The 18175-nt window shown below is 50.7% G+C and overlaps 7 protein-coding genes across 7 annotated transcripts; 4 read left to right on the forward strand and 3 right to left on the reverse strand.

Moving 5' to 3' along the window:
- Positions 1–269: 269 nt before the first annotated feature.
- On the forward strand, positions 270–2725 carry Asppvi_003376 (M28 family metallopeptidase; the record flags this gene model as incomplete). The annotated part of the gene is made up of 3 exons (XM_043299341.1): positions 270–1161; positions 1223–2598; positions 2669–2725. 3 exons carry the CDS (start codon positions 270–272, stop codon positions 2723–2725), a joined length of 2325 nt encoding a protein of 774 aa, XP_043155276.1.
- A 1313-nt stretch (positions 2726–4038) lies between these two features.
- Positions 4039–5544, forward strand: Asppvi_003377 (uncharacterized protein; the record flags this gene model as incomplete). The annotated part of the gene is made up of 3 exons (XM_043299342.1): positions 4039–4551; positions 4609–4969; positions 5024–5544. The coding sequence occupies 3 exons, from the start codon at positions 4039–4041 to the stop codon at positions 5542–5544; spliced, it is 1395 nt and encodes a 464-aa protein (XP_043155277.1).
- A 597-nt stretch (positions 5545–6141) lies between these two features.
- Positions 6142–6538, forward strand: Asppvi_003378 (TMEM14 family protein; the record flags this gene model as incomplete). The annotated part of the gene is made up of 2 exons (XM_043299343.1): positions 6142–6144; positions 6197–6538. 2 exons carry the CDS (start codon positions 6142–6144, stop codon positions 6536–6538), a joined length of 345 nt encoding a protein of 114 aa, XP_043155278.1.
- A 728-nt stretch (positions 6539–7266) lies between these two features.
- On the reverse strand, positions 7267–8711 carry Asppvi_003379 (putative C2H2 finger domain protein; the record flags this gene model as incomplete). Its single annotated transcript, XM_043299344.1, has 3 exons — positions 7267–8049; positions 8110–8486; positions 8549–8711. 3 exons carry the CDS (start codon positions 8709–8711, stop codon positions 7267–7269), a joined length of 1323 nt encoding a protein of 440 aa, XP_043155279.1.
- Positions 8712–9656: 945 nt separating this feature from the next.
- Positions 9657–11858, reverse strand: Asppvi_003380 (uncharacterized protein; the record flags this gene model as incomplete). The annotated part of the gene is made up of 1 exon (XM_043299345.1): positions 9657–11858. One exon carries the CDS (start codon positions 11856–11858, stop codon positions 9657–9659), a length of 2202 nt encoding a protein of 733 aa, XP_043155280.1.
- A 2119-nt stretch (positions 11859–13977) lies between these two features.
- Positions 13978–14535, reverse strand: Asppvi_003381 (carboxymuconolactone decarboxylase family protein; the record flags this gene model as incomplete). Its single annotated transcript, XM_043299346.1, has 1 exon — positions 13978–14535. One exon carries the CDS (start codon positions 14533–14535, stop codon positions 13978–13980), a length of 558 nt encoding a protein of 185 aa, XP_043155281.1.
- Positions 14536–15771: 1236 nt separating this feature from the next.
- On the forward strand, positions 15772–17351 carry Asppvi_003382 (DUF5427 domain-containing protein MTC1; the record flags this gene model as incomplete). The annotated part of the gene is made up of 2 exons (XM_043299347.1): positions 15772–16315; positions 16372–17351. 2 exons carry the CDS (start codon positions 15772–15774, stop codon positions 17349–17351), a joined length of 1524 nt encoding a protein of 507 aa, XP_043155282.1.
- Positions 17352–18175: the final 824 nt, after the last annotated feature.

Genomic DNA, 18175 nt, shown 5'->3' on the forward strand with positions numbered 1-18175 from the left:
TTGTTATAATCTTCCTTGTTTAGGAAGGTCGATAAGCTCTCCAAATCCACTGATAAGAGTAGAGCAATTCGGACCCACAATTACGTGTGGATAGCTCAAGCGGAGAGTACCCACTCATGATTTGTAACTCCTCTCTTTCCCCTCATCTTGCGAGGATCGACTCATGCCTCCAGCAAACTGCCACAGCACCTTCTTAAACTAATGGCACTGTATGTCGACACTTTCTGATTTCTACAGCTGCTGTACAAGAACCTTTGAGCTCTCACACGATGAGGGAGAAAGCCATGGCTCCCTCAGAGACTACTCCGCTCCTTGTTGTTAGCGTCGCTCCACAGCGATATCGATATCCCCATCATACCTTGCGGCGGGTATGCAGCTTTTCCTTGAGCCTGATTCTTTTCGTTGGCTTGATCCTGTTCTTAATTCCGTTTGCCATCCTGCCCCGCGAGCACGGCTCTCTATGGTCGTATCTCCCCGGTGCCAACCCGTTCCCATACGCGTCATGGCCCAACAGTCCCGGCCTCACGTATGAGCAGCTGCAGGCTGTCCTTCAGAGCACTCCATCAGCCGCCAAAGCCCGTGAATGGAGCAGTTATTACACGGCAGGTCCGCACCTAGCAGGCAAAAACCTCAGCCAAGCTCTCTGGACCCGCGAGAAGTGGCAAGAGTTCGGCGTGGTGGACACGGAAATCGTCGCTTATGATATCTACATCAACTATCCTGTAGATCATCGTCTGGCTCTGCTGAAGAAGGACGGTGATAAAATCGAGGTCACTTTCGAAGCTTCTCTGGAAGAGGACGTCCTTGAAGAGGATCACACGAGTGGTCTTCCCGATCGCGTGCCTACTTTCCACGGTTATTCCGCCAGTGGGAACGTCACCGCTCCTTTCGTCTATGTCAATTTCGGGACGTACCATGATTATCAGGACCTCATTGATGCCAATGTCAGTTTGTCGGGCAAAATTGCTATTGCAAAGTATGGTCGCATCTTTCGTGGGCTGAAGGTGAAGCGGGCACAGGAGTTGGGTATGGTCGGTGTGATATTATACGATGATCCTCAGGAAGATGGAGATATTACGGAGGACAATGGCTTCAAACCTTACCCTGAGGGACCTGCTCGGAATCCCAGCGCCGTGCAGAGAGGAAGTGCGCAATTTTTGAGTATGACTTTCTTCTCCTTCGGTCCTCACACGTTGACTGATACTGACCATTTTGTGGTAAGGCATCGCTCCCGGTGATCCCACGACTCCCGGCTACCCGTCTAAGCCCGGCTGCGAAAGACAAGATCCCAATAATACAATCCCGTCTATTCCTTCCCTGCCCGTCTCCTATCAGGAAGTGCTCCCTTTCCTAAAAGCGCTGAATGGACATGGTCCCAAGGCATCTGATTTCAACAAATGGTGGCAAGCTGGGAAGCTCGGATCGAAGGGTGTAGAATATAACATTGGGCCTTCTCCAGATGACGTTGTCATCAACCTGTACAATGAGCAGGAGTATATCACGACTCCGCTATGGAATGTCATCGGTACCATCAAGGGAGCCATTCAGGATGAAGTTGTGATTCTGGGCAATCATCGTGACGCCTGGGTTGCTGGTGGAGCCGGGGATCCGAACAGTGGATCCGCCGTGCTCAACGAAGTCATTCGCAGTTTCGGCGAGGCTCTGAAGGCAGGATGGAAGCCATTGCGCACTATTGTCTTTGCTAGCTGGGACGGCGAAGAGTATGGATTGATTGGGTCTACTGAGTGGGTTGAGGATATGCTTCCGTGGCTGTCGAAGTCGGCGGTTGCTTACCTTAATGTTGATGTCGCCGCGGCCGGGACCCACTTGCAACCCAAGGCGAGTCCGCTTCTCAACAATGTAATCTACGAGGTGACCGGATTGGTCCAGTCGCCCAACCAGACAGTGGAAGGCCAGACAGTGAGGGATACCTGGGATGGCCGAATTGCTACCATGGGGAGTGGTAGCGACTTCACTGCGTTCCAGGATTTTGCAGGCATCCCCAGTTACGATCTGGGTTTCAACCCTGGTCCCAACGACCCTGTATATCATTATCACTCCAACTACGATAGTTTCGACTGGATGGAACGATTCGGGGACCCTGATTGGCTGTATCACGAAGCATGCACTAAGATTTGGGCTCTGGCTGCGGCTAAACTGGTGGAGACTCCTGTGCTTGCCTTTAACGCTACGGACTATGCTATGGGCCTCAGCACATACTTGGATAAGATTCGGCCTGCGGCGGAGCGACTGCCTGGCCATTCATCGTTCGACTTTGGGCCACTGGACAAAGCGATTGCGCGGCTCCAGAAAAGGGCTGCGAAATTTGACGCCGAAGCCGCAGAGCTGACCTCGCAGTTGGACGAGAATCTTCCGTGGTGGCTCTGGTGGAAGAAGGTGAGACTGTACTTCTTGATCCGCGGGGTCAATGACAAGTACAAGATCATTGAGCGCAAGTTTCTGTATCAGCCAGGCTTGGACGGGAGAAATTGGTACAAGCACGTCGTGTTTGCGCCTGGCATCTGGACTGGATACTCAGGCGCGACATATCCTGGGCTGGTGGAAAGTCTGGAGGCAGGAGATTTGGAAAATGCAGAGGTTAGTCGTCTCGCTTTTTGCACGATCTGGCCCGTTCTTTTTTCGTTTCTGCTAACGCTATGATGTACAGAAATGGCGCGATATCATCCGTGAGCGAATCGAAGATGCCACGGACCTGTTGCAATAAGATTTGAAATTCCGGTTGCTATACTCCGTATAGAGGTTGTGGACGCTTTTCTTTTTTTTCACGTTTACAGGCAGATCTGAGTGATTTGGAAAGTTGTGCACAAGCTCTATGCCTGCTCAAGTCCCTCTGGGATTCTCAGCCTTTGGACAAAGCTATCAGCCAATGATTCATTTATGTGGTACGACGTATATGAATTGTTAATTATGTAGAAATGCATGGCCATGTTTTATCCTAGAATTATTTTGAAAAAACCTCCTGGAATTCAGTATGCTATTTTTTTATACAAAACCCACGACATCAGCACAGACCGGAAAAGATTCCGCATGTCACGGTGACCGGAAAATCCACAGCAGGACCTATGATGAAGTTGTCGCTGATCGACAGTAGAATGTTTGAGTCATGATCGAGGAGCAACTGACCTGGTGCATGCATTTGAAGGCACAGTCACTCAAGCGGTCAAACTCCGAATCGCCGCTGGGATCTATCATTATTATTATGTTCTGTCCTTCGTTATCAACCGCTACTGGTCTACTCCAACTCCGTATGCTGTGGGGGTCCAATGATCCATCCATCAGCGGTCCTGCGGGCTAGGCCGACTAGAGTCGTCCTTCAAAAGAAACATTGCATCTCATTCGACTCTGATTTTTGTAGAATCCGCATTTCCCCACTCGTGATGCTGACAAAAAGTAAAAAGTGAGGCCTTTGACAATAATCGATCCGAACTAGTGACTCAAAACAGTGTACTAATGCACAGACTCGACTCTTGTTTTCCTTCTCCTCCAGTTCTGTTTTTTTAATCCTCTTCTCTTTCGTGCTTGACTGGTCCAGTGTCTACTATCGATAGACTCCGGGGTACTTCTTTTCCATGACTTTGACGCAAGACTCGCTTTCCCTCGGTTACTTGCCTCTTATCGATCTGTATAATAGCCGATTGTCCAGCTTACTAGGCTGTTGACCAGGTTCCTATCACAGCTTCCACATGCACGAGAAATCTCCCAGACTGCCGGTGCGGCAGCTGCTGATTTTATGTAAGTATTGTCAAACTAGAGATAACTATGCTATCCGCAAAACTGACTTCTTGAACCAGCAATATGTAGATTTGCCGAGCCAGGTACGTCCAAGCTCACTCAGGAGTGCAACATTGGGATACAAATTTCTCAATTAATAGACCGATTTCGGACTTCGACCTATACTGAACTCTTTCCCCTTGCTAAACAGTTGTTTTCACTTCCTCCTTACCATATCTCGTATGCAAACTGCCCGTCCGATGAGTCGCCATTACCCAGCTAACCACCGTTCACCTCCAGCCCGAAATGATTGAGGACATTGGCGTCCCCAAAAACGAAGTCGCGAAATGGGTCGGGATCGCCTCGGCCGCGTCAGCCGGTTCCCAGGCTGCCATGGCCGTGACCTGGGGAACCGTCTCGGACACCGTCGGTCGCAAGCCCATCATCCTGTGCGGCTTGACATTCACCATGATTTTCTCGCTTATGTTCGGCCTGTCAAAGACTCTGGCGATGCTGATCGCTTCACGTGCGCTGCTGGGGCTCATGAACGGGAACGTCGGGATCATTCGCACCATGGTCGCGGAGATGGTCCCGGAGAAGGAGTTGCAGCCACGAGCATTCAGCGTTATGCCGCTGGTTTGGACAATTGGGAGTATCTTTGGGCCAGCCTTTGGCGGTGCGCTAGCGCGCCCGGCGCAGAAGCATCCGGCGATTTTTGGGAATTGGCAGCTTTTCAAGGCCTATCCGTTTTTGTTGCCCAATCTGGCATCGGCTTTTCTGTTCGTTATCGGGATTACGACGGGGTGGCTATTTTTGCATGTGAGTGCGATTTTCAGATATAGAAGATTCGTGAGTGTGTGTGCTAATGGCGGACAGGAAACACTGGCAGCCAAGAAGCATCACCGCGATGTCGGGTTGCGGCTGGGTCAGATGTTGACAGGCTCCTGCAGCTCTCGCAGAAAGGAGATGTCCTACTCCGAGACGCGGGAGGTTGACGAAACGACTGCGCTGCTGGGGCAGCATCGGTCCACAAAGAGCACAGCTGCCAAACGACCGAGCTGGAAAGAGGTCTTTTCTCCGCAGTCTACACTGGTACTTCTCGCCTATGGCATGTTGGCGATGCATAACATGGCGTTCGACTCCCTGCTTCCAGTTTTCCTGCATACGCCGATCCAGAGACTGGACGGGAATCCGGAGGTGCGGTTACCTTTCAAATTTATCGGCGGGTTCGGCGTCGGTACGTATCTGTCTCTCTCTCTCTCAAGCCGCTGTCTTGACACTTCCTGCATAGACTCCCAAACGATCGGCATATACTACACCTTGATCGGTATTATCGGCATGTTCGTTCAGTTCTTCATCTTCCCGGCAGCAGCCAAGCGATTTGGGGTCCTCAACTTCATCAAAGTCATTGCTGTCACCTTCCCTGTCGTCTACCTCCTGACACCTTTCACTGCACTCGTACCAGCATCGATCCGGAGTTTTGTTGTGTGCATGCTCATGCTCAGCAAGCTGGCATGCACCATCTTCAGTTTTCCTTGCTGTACCATCCTCCTGACTAACTCTGCAGCGAGCCTCAATGTGTTGGGGACCCTGAATGGGGTCGGCACAAGTGTCAGTGCGATTGGAAGAGCGGCTGGGCCTGCACTCGTCGGTGCGGCGTTTTCCTATGGAGTTAATCAGGGCTATGTCATCCTCCCTTGGTGGCTTCTGGCTGTCTTTGCTGCCTTGAGTGCGGTGCCTGTCTTTTGGGTAGAGGAGACGGATGGCTTTCATGGCAGCCAAGAGTCGGAGTCGGAGACTGCAGAGGATTGAAGTTGTGACTTCTCAACGCGGCCGGAGTCGGCTGCGCCTTCGTCATCTTGGACTTCGACGCCTATCAAGGGCACAAAAGGACTCAATCTGAATGGTGAACCCCAATGACCTACCATTGAATTTCTTGCAAGCACAGCATTAGACCGACTTTCAAATCTACATCCCACCATCCATCAGGCGTTCACTTCCATCACGATATCACATTTCACGGTTTGTCATGATTTACGTTTCTAAATGCTTTATGGGCAACGATTGAATGCATACATATGATTTATGTCATCTATCAAAATAGGACTAGAAATATGACTCTTTACACCATCTATCTCCTGCCGACAAGGGTGACCTGACCCAAGCCTAGAAGCTCAATACCATTAGTAATACGGCGGGCCGCTCGGCATGATCCACATCCGTACTCCGTAGTAGTACTCTGTTCTCCACCAATAACACCACCAATTCAGATGTCACTGTCCAGCTTACGGCTCCTAAGCTCTTCTCCATATATCAACAACCTGACGTATCTCCCTCGACCTTAACCTCCGGKATTCATCTATTTAAATCCTGCACTCGAATCAGTCTACCTCAACCCCAACCGTCAATATGGTATGCGCACCCTCCTGTCAACAGTCCTAAGCAGCTAGCTGATACCGAACAGTCGCAATCCCTCCCCAGTCCCACGAACTCCGCCGCCGCACTGTCCCTCCTCACATCCATGGGCGGAATTATCGGCTACGCCCGCACGGGCTCCATCCCCTCCATCGCGGCGGGTCTTTCAGTCGGTGCGCTGTATCTGTACAGTTTCCTGCGTCTGCGCGACGGACAGCCCTACGGCGAGGAGATCGGGTTGCTGGCGTCGGCGGTGTTGGGGGGTAGTTCCGTGCCCCGGGTTATCAAGACGAGGGGGAAGCCCGTGCCTCTTGCGTTGAGTGTTCTGGCAACGTATGGGCTTGTGGTTTTCGGGTTGGCGTTCCGGGAGAAGAGGGCTTCGAGGGTTTGAGTTAGGGATTTTGAGTTCGGTCTGCACAGTCTACCTTATGCTACGGGACTCTTACTTTACAAATAGCGGAGGGAAATAATCCATTTGAGAGAGAGAATCAAATAATAAGGAGTCGTCCCCTTTTGAGTTCAAAGCATCGTTGATTCGTTGCCTACCTTTATGCTAGAGAACTTACAGCAGCATTCACTTGACAACCCAGGGGTTTCCCGTATCCAAATCACTCCACGCGGCAAGAACACGAAACTCGTCAAGTTCGGACGAACAACTTCCCATAGTAGCCAGTGATATCAGCCTTGCTCGGTGAAGGTTGACAACCAAACTCACCAGCACTATCGATGCTCTTCAGTCGTTCATCGTATCTCGTTGCTGTTTCCTCAGAAGGTCCACCCGCATCATGACGGCGAAGAGGATGGATGAGTATTGTAGCAGCCCCTGTTCAGTTTCAAGCATAGTTTCTTCTTTCGTGCACTTGATGTTGCCATGGTACTGAGATATTAGGGGAGTAGAAGACATAACAAGAGGATGGAGATAGATAAGATGAAGCTAGAACTTGATATGCATCGAACTTAGCTGAAATCTGTGGTTCGTACCTCTGTCCAGACGTCTGACCGGAAATCTTGAACTGATTCTGAACGGAAATGGTGTGTGCGTGTATGAATCTTCGAAGGGTATGTTCGTTTCGCAAATAGTCAGTCGGCTCACAGTCGCCGCACCAATCATCATGCTTTTCACTGCGCAGAATCGAAAATCTTGTCTGACTCCCGGATTGTCCCCACTACTACAGCAGCAGGGAGCTCTTCAAGCGTCGTTTCTCCTCGACGGTCAGGAACAAATGCGTACCTTGACAATCTAGCCATCTTTTCCTCCGGACTGGTTTCATTATCAGAGTATACTAAGCGTGTCGGTTTGGACTTGTCCTTCTTCGACGGCTTCTCTTCAGTGGTTGCACCTGCACCAGCTGCAGCTTTGGCCGCGGCCTGGTCAGCTTCCTTCGCTGCCCCAGAGACAAGATCATTGACCGAAGATGATATCGATGCAGCTTCCGCCCCTGGTGCTCTTCCGCCATCTGGAACAGCAGTATGCACACCAGCGTTCGGAAGGGGGTGACCCATGTGTATTTGTTGCATTTGATATGCATTAACTGGCGGGGGTTGGAAAGCGGGCCGCTGTGGGAGGCTAGGCGCGGCCGGCAAACTACCAGAACGTTGTGGGAATGCCGGTGCCGTTTGAGGGGCTGTGAGTGACGGGGAGGCTTGTTGGTGCGGTGGTATCGGAAAAGGAGGTGGCGTTGTCCCATAGGGCGGGGTAGATTGCGCAACAGTACCAACCGGATATGGCTGTGGAGTAAATCCGGTAGGTGTATGCTGCATGGGGTACTGTGCTTGTGCGCCTGGTGAGAAATTTGGATACACGGGGCTCGCCGCCTGTGGGAATGGAGAGCCGGTCCCTGCATAGGGTGGAGGATATGTAAACTGTGGGGCCGCGGCGGCTGCAGTCGGAGGGGACTGAGCCTACAAGAACGCAACAAGTTAGTGTCAGAATGCTGCATCAAAACAAGACAGGAAACATACATATCCACCCGGACCCTGTGTCTGCCCGGCACCCACAGGAGTCGCCTCTCCGCTGCTTCCTCCAGCAGCAATCTCCGCCCGTTTAGCCTTGTGCTCAGCTAAACGCTTCTTCAAGTCGGACACGTCTCCGAGCTTGGGTCTCTTTGCTGGTTGGCCGCCAGACCCCGTTCCTGAAGGTGGGTTCCCCGTCACAGCCTGCCGCTCCGCCTCTGCTTGCTGAAATTGAGCGATCACACGCTGGTTGTGAGACTGGACGACATCATCGGGAACACCTTCCATGCCAAAAATTTCGACATCAAGACTCGAGCGATTGGGGAGCGCATTGTCGACGGCCGAAAGCTGTTCCTTGTGCACTTGGCTCATATGCACAGACAAGCCTGATTGGACCCGGTGAGCGAAAAATTATCATCAAAGTGCTATATGTACTGTATTCACTCACCTCCAGCTGTATTGAGTCTCCGGCCACATCTCTCGCATTTAAAATGCTTCGCCTTCTGATGTGATATAAGGATTTTGAGATCATCAAAATCACGCTCACAGTAATAACACCACGGCCGGGCCAGAAGCTCTTCGAGTGTTGGGCCACGTCTCTTTTTACCCATTGTGAAAGATATACGCCAAAGTCTCAAGAACCAACGAAAGCGGATTCGATATTGTTTAGAATTAGTTGTGGAGTGAAAGTGTGGAGGAAGAGTCCGACAGCGTCAACGCGTTGACTTGGGCTGAGAACTCACTGATCCGAAGTTGGAATCATCGAGTCACGTGAAGTAACTGGTCTAGAATGTTGTGCTGTCACGTGATTTACTTTGTATGGCCAGATGGGAAACGATGCATGTCTAGGAATGGATAAAGAATATGACACAAGTTCCAGTCAGTAGCTGTCTAAATATGGATTTATCAGCATTGCTCCATACGAATTTCATTTACATTTTTTTGTATGTAGTGACTTTAACCAGGAGCACATGGAACAAGGAACTTCATAACTTTGACATTAAGGGGAAAGATACCTTATGCAAAACGATGCCCTTTGCCCCCATCAAAGTCGAAATCAGAGAGCAGGTGGTTCCCAATACATTATTTGTATATTTGTACAGAGCCTCTCGACCAGCGTGGCCAGTAGTACAAGAACAAGCGGAACAGCATGTACATGGTTCAACCAAATCCCTGGCACCTTCGCTCAAAAATAACATGCCAAACATACAATGTGTTTCCGAGAGAAAATGCTGAACAATGAGAGGTGCACTCCACTGGTCGGAGGTTCGCCATAAGAGTTGTAGATAATACAAGAGAAAAAACGTGGGGAACTGCAGATGTGGGTGCTTTGCACAAACTTGTCTGCGGTGAAGAAAGCTGTGTATACGGAGGCATAGACAGCACCAAACCCTTCGACACAATCACACATCGTCTCTTTCCAAATTGCTGGATTTATTCCAGAATGATCGACGGTAAATCCATCATATAGCGACGAGGAAGGGGTGGATTGGCTATCCGGGGCGCGGGACGAAGCGCGAAGTAAAAGCCGGAGGGACCGACAAGAATATGCCTGCTCATGCGGGTCGCGCGTGGCCTGGTGGCGGGATTCCAGCTGTCGACGCCCCGTATGGGCTGTAGTAACCTGGGTACGGGGTGCGGTAAGGCACCGGCGCAGGAGGCTGCTGAAACGGTCCCGGAGGACCTGGGGGGAAAGATGCGACGCCTCGAGGATCTATGGGCGCATACGGAGAAGCCATCGACCGGACTGTAGGCATAGGCGCTAGTCCGGGGGGACCAGTGGGCAGAGGGAGCGACACAGGCTGCACAGCCGGTGCGGGGGCAATGGCCCCGTCGACTTGCGAGCTCACAGGGCCTGGAGTGCGGGACTTGGGTTTCTTAATCACGGGTTTCTGGGCCTCCGCGGCCTTCTTAGCGGCCTCTGCCGCGCGATCCGCCGCAACCTGGGACTTGGACCGTTTGGGTTTGCGGATTCGGCCCTCCCGGTTGAACCGGGCCCAGTGGTTGAGCATGGCCTCCGTGCGCCGGGGGTTCTTGGCATTAGCGATCTTTTCTCGCCGAGCCAGCTCAGCTGGGTCCATGGATTCATTGGCTTCCGCGCTTCTCGCTGGAGTGATTGCAGGAGAGACAGCCGCTTGGGCTCCATTACGCGCCGGCTCGATTGGCGCCAGTTGAGACAATGTCCCAGAGGAGTTGGAAGGAGGCCGGGCCTGCAACGGTACAGGATGTGGCACTGACGCCACGACTTTGGTCTCCCGGCCTCGTCCTCGAGCTGGAGCTGCGTTCGCCGCTGGCTGTGGCGTTTCCGAAACGGCCCGGGAAGGAGCGCGGGCGGCACCTCGCCCACGGCCTCGGCCCCGTCCGCGACCGACACCACGGGTAGCAGCAGTTGTAGGAGCAGGAGAAGAGGGGGCAGAGGGAACGGGTGTATTGTCTTGTGTTTGCTCCACCTCAAGCGCCGTGCGGCGTTGGCGAGTTCGCCGCTTCGCTGGTGGCATAGAGTCTTCTTGATCCTCAGCAGGCACAGGCGTCCCGAAGAAAGCGTCATCCGTCTCGATTTCTTGGCTAGCTGCTTCCAATTCCGCTGCTTTACGTCGGCGCGTGTTCTTTGCGACGGTTGACTGGGCTGGTGGTTTCGGTAACATCGGCACGTACGGGATGCCAAATTTGTGGATTATTGGCCATCCATCAGGGTTGGGGTCGCCCTTGGCTCTGATTTTGGCGGTCTGGGCGGCAGTCGGCATGAAGCCACCCTGATCGAAGGGGTCCTGGATGCCGCCCGGAGCTTTGGGGTCATACTTATAACCGTACAGCATTGCTTCCCTTTGACTCTCGAAAACAGTGGGGTTCTCTAACTTCCTCGGGTCCGCACCGGGCTTGCCTTGCTGTCGAGTTGCAAGCCTGTAGAGCCTGTCGATGGCTAGATATTCATCTTGCCATGTCTTCAAAGTGAGATGTACATTCTCAGTGATCGCATAGAGCTCCTCGATAGAGCGATACTCTGGATCACGGAGCTGGGATAGGATGTTCTCAAGAGGTGTAATTTCGAGAAATTCTCCTTTCGCGACTTTTGTCTTTTTATAAGGATTGACGCGCTCCGGTAGGTCAGACGCGTCACGCTTCGTGCCACGCTTGGGATTGCGAAATACTGTATCCCAGGTGTATTCGATGTCGTCAACTCTGTCCTCAAAGTCCTCCGAGAACTTGGAGACATCGTTGATATTCCAAAGTTTATAAACACGCTGCTCAATGATGGAAGTTTGTCCACGAGAGAAGCCATCGAGTCGAATGGGAGTAGAGAGACCAGACATCGCTTCGTCGAACTCGCCGTCAGGGCCGGTGTCATATGTTCGGATTACTTCTGTCTCTTCAGCTTCACCTGTGTCTTCAGCCTCGACATCGTCAACTCCAGATGCTGCTGCATCTTCAGTGAGCTCGCGATCGGTGTGAAGTTGCCCATTTGGGGTATGTTCCTTTGCGGCACTAAGAGAGTATCTCTTGGCACTTTGCGGGTGTGCGGCAACAATGTGCTCTTTGAGAGTAAAAGATACATCGTTTGGTGACTTAGAGGTATTGAAATATTCCCCACAGAGGTAGCATTTGGACTTATGAGTCAAAGAAGAAGGCGATTGGGATGTTTGGGTTGAAGTTGAGTGAGCAGAGAGTGGCTCGGAGAATTGTCGGCGAAGAGACGAGGCCTGGCTGGCCATGTCCGACTGGTTGTTCATCTCAATATCGCTCTGGGCGACAGGAGCCATACCTGCTCGGTGAAGGATACTCCAGAAGGATGAACAAATCTGAAGTAGATAGATAAGGGAATTTGATGAAAACTGAGAAACAGGGAATTGAATTCTTTTTCCCAAATTTGGTATCTAAACATTCAGTCAGTCAAATGCACTCCGAAAAGGAAAAAGTTCGCTTGGGAAATGCCAAGACGCCAACAGTACTTCGGGACTGCTGTGCGATCCAGGGAGCCGCCACAGTATGAAGGTGAGAAGAGAAGACAGATGCAGATGTGTTATGAGAAGCAGAATAAATAAGTTGAGAGTCGATATGGATATTGATGATTCGAAATTTTAAAGAATTGCTGAAATGAGAGGATGGGGCTTTGCAGGCTCTGACGGATAAACCAGGAAGAGTGGTGTGGAACACACGACAGCCACATACATACCTTAAGAAAGCAGAAACAGTCTGTCAGAACAATCCGAATTAATAGTGATTATTCGGATAAATTATTCGAGCATAGACTCAGCAGAGCAAGGAGTCTCAACAGCGATGGACTGCTTTGACGAAAGGGCTGTCTTGTCGCGAGAGTCTGACAGGGATAATAGGCAGGAAAGTACGTAGATAGTTCAGCAACAGTAGAGGCCAAAGTAAGCGCAGAAGTCAGTCTGCAAGGCACGCTGAATCTGGAGAAATAATTGAATGAAAATGATAATGTGCAGATTTGAAGATATTAAATATTGAGAAAGCAGATTGTGGCGTTTTTCGTGAAGCTGCTCATGGAAGCTGGCATCCAGTGTGGTAGTAGGAGATTTTACTATGGTGTTCAATGTAAGGAAAAGGAGAAAGGAGAAGGGATGGGAAAAAAGGGTAGAGGAAGAGAGAAGCTAGCAGCACTGGACACCATACATCAGTCAATGAATGAGTCCAAAAGTACTCGAAACTTGGGGAGGGATATGTAGCAGATGACGGGCATGTAGTAGTGAATGAAATTCGAAGAGTTCTGTAGAGCCCGAAAAAGGTGTTGTTATCTCAAAGTAAAGTTGGTAGGTAATTTGGCTGTGTACCTGCTTTACCATACAGGAGGCCCACTTTATCCGCAAAATTGTGCCTCTGGGCCAATCCGGAAGTGAACGGCCAGGCGGTTGGGTAGATCTGACAGCCAATGATTAGCATTTAAGCTGGTGTACTTTCAGTAGTCGATTTTGGTATTACCTTACCATACATTGGTACCGTACCATGGTGGATTTCCAAGTAGAGGTACCTACTTGGGTAGTAGACCCTATGTACCACTCTGCCTGTGTTGAATGCAAACTATGCACTGATAAAATTAAGATCATGATAACTTGGGCGGGTAATACAGATTCTATATTCAAATTTGATCTAGGTTTGATATTCAGACTATTGACGTTGTCTCAATATCCTTTCATGTAGCTTTCATCATTGGGTCGATTCTACCTGAAGGCATAGAGTCGGTATTTTTTATCCGTACTGAGCTGTAATGCCTGTTGCTTGACATCATTCGCCTCTGGCCTTGATTATACCGTTTCTAGACGAGGAACATCCTAGAGAAGATAGCATAGAGGCTAGGGGATATTTCCATGTTGGAGGAATAAGCGGGGATCTATGTCGATAGCTCCCAGGTCTGTCGTTATAATAAATATTCTGTGTGATGATTACAGTGCACTCGTCGTTAACTTACATTGGTCTATTCGAAGTCAAAACAATTGAGAATGGGTTATGGTAGAAATGCTCCCATTGTTTGATGAGATGGATCATCTAGCATAAATTTGACAAACACAGCGCGGCCATTCTACGACACCTACTCTCAGCCTATTTGCTCTTGAGATCTTGCACTAAGCAGCAAGTTATATGTGGCATCGCCATTCTTGACAGAAAACTCTGTATGAGTCTCACGTGTCTGGGCTGTATAGGATTCGTAACAGGCGCAGGAAGAGTCATGCATATTCTATTCAGCTGACAAATACGTGTTATCTCCAGATTAATGTCCTCGCCTGACTTTTCAGACAGTAAGGAGTTGTTGGAATCCAGAAAGCATGATCAAATGCTCAGTAGTGTCACATATTGCAAGTGCAGGGGAATGGCGATGTCCTTTGGAGCACTTTGAGTGGATGGAAAATGCATATTTGACATTTAAGGATTCTTCTCCCCCACATTCAGGGCAACAAGAAATCGGCTGACACAGTTGTACGCAGCCGATGTTGTCGTTATCTCGACGATTTCCCTCTCATTGAAAAACCCCTTCAGCTCCTGGAACACTTCCTCGGGAACAGTGACTGTCTTTGTCATGGCATCCGTGTACTTCAGAACGGCTCCTTCAGCCGGACTCAGGATCTTCTCTTCAATTTTCAGCGAAATATCTGCATGGATATCACGAACAACATGCATTCCCTCGTCACTAAGTCCCCCTTCTTCCAACAAAGGTGCGTGGTGTTCCCATTCAAACCAGGCTCCATTCAGAACAGCCACACGGCAGATGATAAGTTCCTTGATTATCGTGGACAAGGTAGTTTTTGTTCGGATTGCCCCAATAAATGAATTCCATCCATCTGCCACAGGATACGAGTGAAGAAGTGCGCGATCAAGTGGTAAGAGGCTCCCAGGGGCACGTCTGGCTCTGACACGAGCGAGGATCTCCGCCTCTTCCGGAGTGCTAGTAGGGGGAGGGTCAGAGACGTAAGGAAGACGCATGGTGAGATTGTCGACTTCAAGAACGTGGTCAGACTTCAGTAAGTCACAGCTCGCGCAGCAAATGACTTCAATCCACTTTCGAAGGTCTACGGGGTACGCCGTGAGTCATCATACCACAAATCTGATGCGGTAGACGTACCTTAGGGATGAAATGAAAAGCTATGAACGCAATTGATTCTGCGCAACCTCGAACTTCCAAGGCCTGAGCCCCCTTTTTGTTATATACGCTCAATGAGTCAGGGGTTTCGCGCAGTCTGAATATGGGGAACCACGCTATTTATGTATTGGATGACCCCACAGATCAATCCATTGGAAGGGGCCCCGCCGCGGGGAACGATGCGATTGTATCACTGCACGAAGTAAGTACCCTTGGGGAAGCCGCGGATCGTCGAAGAGCAACCAACCTGTCAGTAGGGGGTCCTCTGTGTATGTTCAATTATTACAAGGATTGAGCGGGAGCGTCTGATGCAGAGCAGTTGTTCTATAGTCTCTAGCTGTATTTTGATCACTTCAGGCAGGATGATTCGTCGGAATCCTCCCGCGTCGCCGTACGGATGCTGAATTTTTCTCATGGCGCGAGCTGTGACTCGAAACCTGGACAACGAGCTCACCATATCTGAAGCTTTCTTTTGTAAGGCTTTCGAGTCAGATTATCTTCTCGGCGGATTTTCCAACTCACAAATGCCATTCCCATCGGTGCTGGCTGGCTTTCGCAGGACATTGCGGGGTGGATCCGTGCTTTTCCGTACAGCGTAGAGGCTTAACAGCTAAAAATTTATTGACCTAGTATAACGAAGGTGAAGAGGAGGCCTTCAGGTCGCATGAGACAGGGTTTTGAAACTGTGACCAATCCGAGAGTTTATTTGAGACGCGATGACCCAAGCTGAAGTATATATTTAACGACTATAGGGAGCCTAAACATGTGTTCAGTAAACAGTATCGCTCAGAATTTAAATTTTTAGTCGCTTAATGAACCTCAGCCAGCGGCTCATCATCGTTCGACCATTGTTACTGTAGTCTCAAATCAACAGGTTGCGGTTGACAACAGAAAGAGGCATCCAAATTTCATAGTTCATAGATCGAGTTGCTCCAGACAACACGCTAACGCTCCTTGGCGCAGGTCATCAAGTTCCCCACCGCCTGAACATTAATGCCCCCCATAAGCTCCGACCACCCTTTCTCCTGATATCTATCTCGGCATTCTTACGTTCCAGATACACGCACACCGTAAGGACAATGCCTCCAAAAGGCGCGAAACCTACGAGCGATGAGCTCCTCGCCCAATTCGACGACCTCGGCATCGACTCGACGACGGAGAAGCAGCCATCGAAGCCGACAGCTGCATCCACTACCACACAGTCGGAACAAGATATCCTGGCCGAGCTGGACAATCTAGCTTCGCAGCGCCCAAGCAGCGGGCCTGGCACTCCACGACTTTCAACGAACGAGCCTAGACCAGCCGCCAAATCACCCAAGCCAGCAGCAGTAGCTACACCTCGATCTAGCGAAGACAAGCTGGCTTCTCGTAAGTCTGGGGAGAGTGTTCGGTCAGCCCGCGCTGGAAACAAGCCAACAACTACACAACCATCAGAGCCTGGGAAGCCAAAGGCGCAGGAGGCTCCTGCCAGCGGAGGTGGAGGATGGTGGGGAGGTATTTTTGCAACAGCCACTGCTGCTATGAAGCAAGCCGAGGCTGCAGTCAAAGAGATTCAGCAGAACGAGGAGGCCCAGAAGTGGGCGCAGCAAGTGCGAGGAAATGTTGGAGCTCTCAGAGATCTAGGTATGTGGACAGTTTTAGTTTCCTTCATTTGATTCGTGCTAATCATAACTTTCTAGGTGGCGAGCTCAAGAACAAGGCCCTGCCTACATTTACATCTCTGCTTCACACCATTGCGCCTCCAATTTCCTCTCATGAACGGCTCCAAATTCATGTCACTCACGATATCTCCGGATACCCCGCTATCGACCCTATTGTTTACTCCGTTTTTTCGCGCGTAATGGCACAGGTCGAAGGCGGAGACCTCCTTGTCATCCAACGCGGTCAGGAATCCGCCCCGAAACGCGGACTTGACCTTGGAACCTCATTCTCCGCCGCAGGCTGGCAAGATGGCCCGTGGTGGCGCACTGTCACACCTGGAACTCCGCGCAGTATCTCGGCCGTCCGAGGCATCGTGGAGGCCACCAAGCTTGCTCGGGCGAGCGCAGAATCATATGCCACCGAGTATTTTGCCTCGAGGGGCGGAGTTGAAGAAGCTGCGAAACAAGCAACTCAGGACTTGAGCGAATCCAACCCGGTTCGGAGCAGCGACATATTCCTAGCTATCCAAGCCATCAGTCAGACCTCATCAACGGAGCTTTTCCAGGCCGGCCCGACGACGGAGATGGCGACCCCTCCTGGGGTGGTTGACGTTCCCGAGGCGACAGAAGAGGAGGTCGCATTCGCCCTTTACCTCCATGACCCCGTCCATGGCATTGCCTTCCATACTATCTCCCAGACAATTCCCCAAAAGTGGATCGATTGGCTGGATGCCGAGGCCCCGGCTGCCGCAGACCTCAACGTGGAGGACGCGAAGGTACCGCGCACGACCGTCCCGGAGGATATTGCTGAGATTGTTGCCAGCGGGGCTGTCGATCCCCGCGAATGGGTGGCGGAATGGCTTGAAGAATCTTTGGCATTAGCCATAGGAGTTGTTGCACAGCGTTACGTGGCTCGGAGAATGGGCGTTGGTGAGGGGGGTCCCGGTAAGGGCAAGATGCGAGCTGAACAGGCAACTGTCGTAGAGAGTGGGGCAGGAGAAGCTGCAAGAGCGCTCTAGTTCAGCGTCGGCTGTTTCGTTTCATACTATTAATATGCCGTTTCACAGTTCATGTGTGATTTAATATGTTCATACCATTATCCGCTATACCAAGTCCTCGCAATTTTCTGACCGTGCTTGATGATTCATGAGCAGAGCAGCTTTGCAGCACGTTTCCCGGCGCGTGGATTTGAGACATATTCTCCTAGCATAGCTATTTCTTTAAAATTTCACTCTCGCTTGGTTCAAGTTGCCTATGAACCTGAAGCTATATGTTGTCTACCAGTCTCAAACCCATGTTTCTCTAAGTGAGCCGGCGATAACAATCACTATACCTCGAGATATCCATGCTTTGAGTTCACGAGGACCGAGGGCTCACAGTCCACCCAGTTTGTCTTGTTGCCTTGGAAAAGGTATCCACGAGAAGATGGTGGTTTATACCTGAAGGCATACTCGCCAAACTAGAGTTCATAACATATCGATCTCCGAAACGTGCCATTACCCATCTATCCATACAAGCCGCTGTATCATGAACCCTCTCAATCGCGTAACCAGGCACTCCAAGCAGTTCGATACGCCACAGGAGTTGTGCTAGGTGCAACCGCAAAGACATTTCAAAGCTCGTGTGCGGCAGAAGGAAAAATCGAGGACTGTAGCAGTATAAGAGCAGCGAGTTAGGATCATCCAACTCCCTCAAATGGTATTCCATCGAGGGTTACTCATAAAAGCCGTGCTGAAAGCAGAAAACGAAGATATTGATTTCTCCTAGCAACATCATTTATTACAATACAGTTGCCTTCGGTGCACTTATGTGGCTCGTTGAGAGTCTCTTGTAACGGACAACA

This window comes from Aspergillus pseudoviridinutans, assembly GCF_018340605.1.
Source record: "Aspergillus pseudoviridinutans IFM 55266 DNA, scaffold_2, whole genome shotgun sequence".
In the NCBI taxonomy this organism is placed as follows: Eukaryota; Fungi; Ascomycota; class Eurotiomycetes; order Eurotiales; family Aspergillaceae; genus Aspergillus; species Aspergillus pseudoviridinutans.